The sequence below is a fragment of the Gadus chalcogrammus genome, chromosome 7 (genome assembly GCF_026213295.1).
Source record: "Gadus chalcogrammus isolate NIFS_2021 chromosome 7, NIFS_Gcha_1.0, whole genome shotgun sequence".
Classification (NCBI taxonomy): Eukaryota; Metazoa; Chordata; class Actinopteri; order Gadiformes; family Gadidae; genus Gadus; species Gadus chalcogrammus.
The window spans coordinates 18765225-18770224 of record NC_079418.1 but is presented as its reverse complement, the minus strand read 5'-3'; the positions used below and the strand labels follow the sequence as shown (position 1 = coordinate 18770224).

At 43.7% G+C, this 5000-nt stretch overlaps 1 protein-coding gene across 2 annotated transcripts in view; it reads right to left on the bottom strand.

The window, feature by feature from the left end:
- bach1b (BTB and CNC homology 1, basic leucine zipper transcription factor 1 b) overlaps positions 1–5000 on the bottom strand; it is a 9013-nt gene that overhangs the window by 326 nt on the left and 3687 nt on the right. For both annotated transcript variants that reach the window (XM_056595143.1, XM_056595144.1), the window contains exons 3-5: positions 4789–5000; positions 2963–3169; positions 1–2724 (exon numbers count right to left, since the gene is read on the bottom strand). The exon at positions 1–2724 is cut by the window's left edge; the exon at positions 4789–5000 is cut by the window's right edge and continues 1204 nt beyond it. In XM_056595143.1, the coding sequence (XP_056451118.1) occupies positions 2428–2724; positions 2963–3169; positions 4789–5000 (716 nt within the window). In that variant the 3' untranslated portion in view covers positions 1–2427. The remainder of the gene's footprint in view (positions 2725–2962; positions 3170–4788) is intronic.

Genomic DNA, 5000 nt, shown 5'->3' with positions numbered 1-5000 from the left:
ACGCGCAGAGAAACCACCCACACGTTGGCACGGAGACAGCGCGCGAAGGCGGGAACATGATAAAGGTGGCGAATAGCAGCAAACAGTAAGGAAGAAATGTAGGTCATGTAAGGGTGAAGAATCAAGTGCAAAGGGCGGCTAAACAGAAGAAACCCGCAACGTTGTAATGACACAGTAGTGTAGTGCTCAGCAAGCTGTCCAAACTTCTGTGTTTTATTTTAGTATTCCTAGAACATGCCTGAGGTAACATCCAAATTACAAGCGTATCGTATTTGAAAGAACCCCTGTCGGGTATAAACAGATGTCCCACATGAGCATCATCTAGTGGTCCTCCTCTGTACTGCCTACGTCTTCGATCACTAGCGGTGGTATGCAGCGCCATCTGTGTGCGGTTGAGTAGTACTGCAAGGATCAGAGCACTTGGTGGACAATGGAATCCTTCTAGTGGTGGCTGACTGAGTGAGTATCATGTTCCACACCTCAACCAACGCACACGCATTCGTGCACGCAAGCATGAATGCATGAACACACACTCAAGAACACAGTAAAGGTGACAGATTTTAATCTTCACACCAACACCGCCACACTACAGCTTTTGAAGTACTTTTTGTTTATCTAGGGGTGACCCGTAACCCAGAAACCTTGTTGCCTCTGTATTTGTATTCACTTTTAAAAACATATATATTAGTCAAGCTCTTGCCCTCTGACCCCTTGATCTAAGCTTTGTTGCAGGCTCATTGAAAGCTGGTGAGAATAGAATGCTGGCTGATTCGGAGTTCAAACGGCATGTGGTTGATTTTCCATGGTAAAGGGTTGACTTTTAAATGTACCAGTTTTATAACAGATGATCATAACTCGATTGACTCTGAGAGCCTTTGGGTTTGCTTGTTTACATGGCAGTGTACTGAATCAAATACTGAAAGAATCATTATAGGCTACTATGGCCAATAGGGGACACTGTACAGCAGTGGGCTGGTTGATATGTGGAGTAAATATATATTATCATATATTATTATATATATTTGAACACACACATATATATATATATATATATAATTCCCATATTCTGTCATGTTTTTCTTCTATGTATTTTGACCACTAGAGGGCATGAATGGCTAAAAGCTTTGCCGATACGTTCAATTAGAATTGACTTGCAACGAAATCTTTAAACATTGATCACACAAACACACCCCATTTTAGTCGAAAACAACAAAAGATCTCGACTCCTTTTCTAGATGATTTACTTAAATTCAACCGATTTAAAAAACATAGTTTCTATTGGCTAGCTTTACCAACATGAGTATTATTTCGATTTTTATTTATGGTGTTAAAGCTATCAAAAACAAAGTAAAAAATATAAATCCAATTATAAAAACACTACGATAATTAACAACTTATTTATAAACCATTTAAACCAAAATCTTCTTTGATCATGAACTTTCAACGTGGATCGCATAAAGCTGACGGTTGATTTGATTAGGCTATCGAAAAGTTTGCATATCAATAAAAGTGGAAATCAAGTGTGAGTCAGAGGTGATGTAACCATGGTGAAAAAGAAAACAACCGACAAATCAAAACAATTAACTAGAAAGAAAAATGGGAGCACAGCTTGAAGTAAATTAAATTAAAGTAGAAAATAAATGAACACATAGACCTTATTTCCTTCGTATTTTACAACCAACATAAACACTTTCCGAAACACTTCCGGAAATATGTCAACACAGCTTGATTATACTAGAAGAGTTGTGGCCCGAAAATGCTCCTTTCATGTAAAATATCTTCACATAAGACATCACACTGCTGTGGTGTCGGCAAAAGTTGGTTTCTCCCTGAACCCAGCTGAGTCACTGGGGCCGGCTGTGTGGCCAAAGGAGGCGGAACCAGAATGAAACATGAAAACACGCAGAGTCGAAGCGACACGGTGTGACCACGGAAGGCCGTCCGTTTGTCTAGCTGCAGTTATACAGCAATTTCAGCGCCCGTGTCTTGTGTGGCTCATTCAAATGTCCAGGAGGAGGACGAAAAATGTTGCGAGAGGTATTGTTTGTCGTGGTTGACCTGAGACATTGTTCTGTGGTGACAGTGTGAGAGTGTTTGACTTACAATACTGTAAGGCCTGGGTTGGTGATTTATGAGTGTAGGGATTGAGGGATTGATGCAATGGCCACAGGCAGACTGTGGACATTTGGAATCAAACCCAGAACCCTTTTGGCTGGGTGTCAAGCACCATAATAACCACCAGACAATCCTGCTGTCTGTATTTGGAATAAGTTATTTCCTCTTTGTTGAAAAACTGATATCCGGCTTCTCCAACCACAAGCCTTGTTCCCTTTGAGTGGTGTGCAAGTACTCAAAGGCTTCTTCTGACTCCTTCAAGGGGCCTTAGCATCCTCCAAAGATTGTCCTTCCCCGCTGAACATGTCACCGCTATAGATTGATGATCGGATAAGCCTCATCTGCAGCAAGGTCTGAAGGGCAGGCCGGCAACGAAGCCTGGGCCTGCGGTGAAGGAGTTGGCCCAGAGAGGGCGGTGTCTAGGCGGGGGATTAAAGAGGAAAAGGGGCAGTCAGCCGTGGTGTACTTGGCCAGCACCTGGAGCTGCTCCGGCATCAGGCTGGCCTCGCTGCAGATCTTGTCGCACAAGGCCGACACGGTGTGCCACGTCTTCATCTTCAGCTGCTGGAGTCGACTCTGCTCGGCCAGCATCCTCTGTCTCTCTGTCCTCTGTGGCCATCGTCCCAAACACAACAAATAAAAGAAACGCACACGTTGATTTGTATGTTGCCAAATAATTAAAGGTAGACTTGAGCAAAGTCTATGTGGAGAAAAGTCTATATATGACTCCAAGACAAAACAGCCCAGGCTTAGAGTCCAACCCAAAGAAGGCCCAGGCTACTAGGCCTGGGCTTTTTTTGTCCTGGAGTCAAATATATACGAAGAGCCCAAACAATGGCGTCCTCACCAGCTTGTTGATCTCACACTCCAGGCTGTAGATGCAGTCGAGCTTCCTCTTGCGGCAGCGTTGTGCCGCCATGCGGTTCTTGCTGCGGCGGCGCATGTCATGGACAAACTCCTGCTGCTCCAGGTTCAGGGTCTGCTTCTTCAGCAGCTGCTGGAAGTCGATCTTGCTCAGGTTGACCACCCAGTCCACGGAGAAGGGCAGATGCACCTGCGTGTGGACGACACCAGAGTCTTGAGTGCTATCGTGTATGGAGTTAGAATCATGCCAAAACCCCGCACAAACCCATAACGTGTTTTTCTCACCCACAACGATTCACACACACACAAAACGTGTTTTACTCACGCACAATGATTCACACACACGCTCAGTGTGGTTTGCAAATACAAAACATCATTCAAAAATTAATGCATTTTGCTTCAGAAAGAAATACAGTATGTTTTACACATAGTACAAACTAAAATCGTTCAAGTACAAACTAAAATCTTTCAAGTACAAAAAAAAATCCTACAAGTACACAAAACAATTCTACAAGTACGGAACACTGAAAGCTGCGCGTGGATCGGAAGGCATTTGCGCGTGGATCAGCAAGGCGGAAAATTAGTGCCAAAAGTCACGTGACAAACAAATGTCCTGTGATTCACACTACACAACAGCAGGTGGCGCTGTTCCTGCCAAACCGCACGGATTCCGTACGGTTTCCGTGCGGTTTAGCACTTTTACCGCGCCATTCTAGGGCCAGTTAGTGGCCTTCTTGGCTTTCCATAGAATCCACACACGGTTGGCCGGCATCAAATAAAGATTTTGGGGAGAAAAAAGATCGTCCTGGCGGCCTTAAACTGACTTAACAGCGCCACCTGCTGTTGTGTAGTGTGAATCACAGGACATTTGTTTGTCACGTGACTTTTGGCACTAATTTTCCGCCTTGCTGATCCACGCGCAGCTTTCAGTGTTCCGTACTTGTAGAATTGTTTTGTGTACTGGAAGGATTTTTTTTTGTAGCCTACTTGAAAGATTTTAGTTTGTACTTGAAAGATTTTAGTTTGTACTATATGTAAAACATGTACTGTATTTGTTTCTGAAGCAAAATGCATTAGTTTGTGAATGATGTTTTGTATTTGCAAAGCACACTGAGCGTGCGTGTGAATCATTGTGCGTGAGTAAAACACGTTTTGTGTGTGTGTGGGGTTTTGGCATGATTCTAACTCCATAATCGTGGTTATGGAAGGGGTAGACCTTGCATTGCTGCTTTAAATGTCCACAATGAGATTGAATGTTTAAGTCACCTTGCGTTCGATTGTAGGAAGGGATTACATTTTTCCTTATTAAATAATTAAGATAATTATTAAAGTTACATTTTTGTCATTTGTCAAATATCTGCTGGGGTTGGGTCACGAAAAAACAAACATACAAATTACATTTGCTTTGATAATTAGCATCCTGGTCTGTGAAGAACATAACAATGATGAGGTACAGCGACACACACGCTCATGCATGATTCACAAAAGACCGCACACACACGTCACAGATCGGTACGTATACCAGTACTACAAGGTAATTCATTAACTTTAAACACTGCAGCTATTCACTTGGACGAATGTGGAGTTATTTCCTCCTCTTTTCATTGCCAGTAAACACAGTAATCAAATGGTGTAACAAATGATGTCGTGGTGAATTGACGTTTTTAAGATACACTGACCTCTCTATAAACCCAACATGTGGCATAGAGAAAAGGGGAAAAAAGCAAGTATCTCAAATTAGTGTGTCAATCTTTTGAAGAGATTCAGAAGGGTAATTTTCCAACGACACTAAGATATCGGACAGCTCACCTGTCGGGCCTTCTCCTGTGCAAACGAGTCATCGCACTCTGTTTCCGTTTCCGAGTCCGCCTCTTCCGTCGAGGTGATCGGCGACACATCGGGGGGAGGCCTGTGTGACGGAGACATCCCCGGACTCTCACACGACACAGCGCCCTCCGCCGCCTGCCGTTCCCCTTCGTCCGGCGCCAGGCCCTTCAGGAACGGGCAGCAGGTGGATCCGA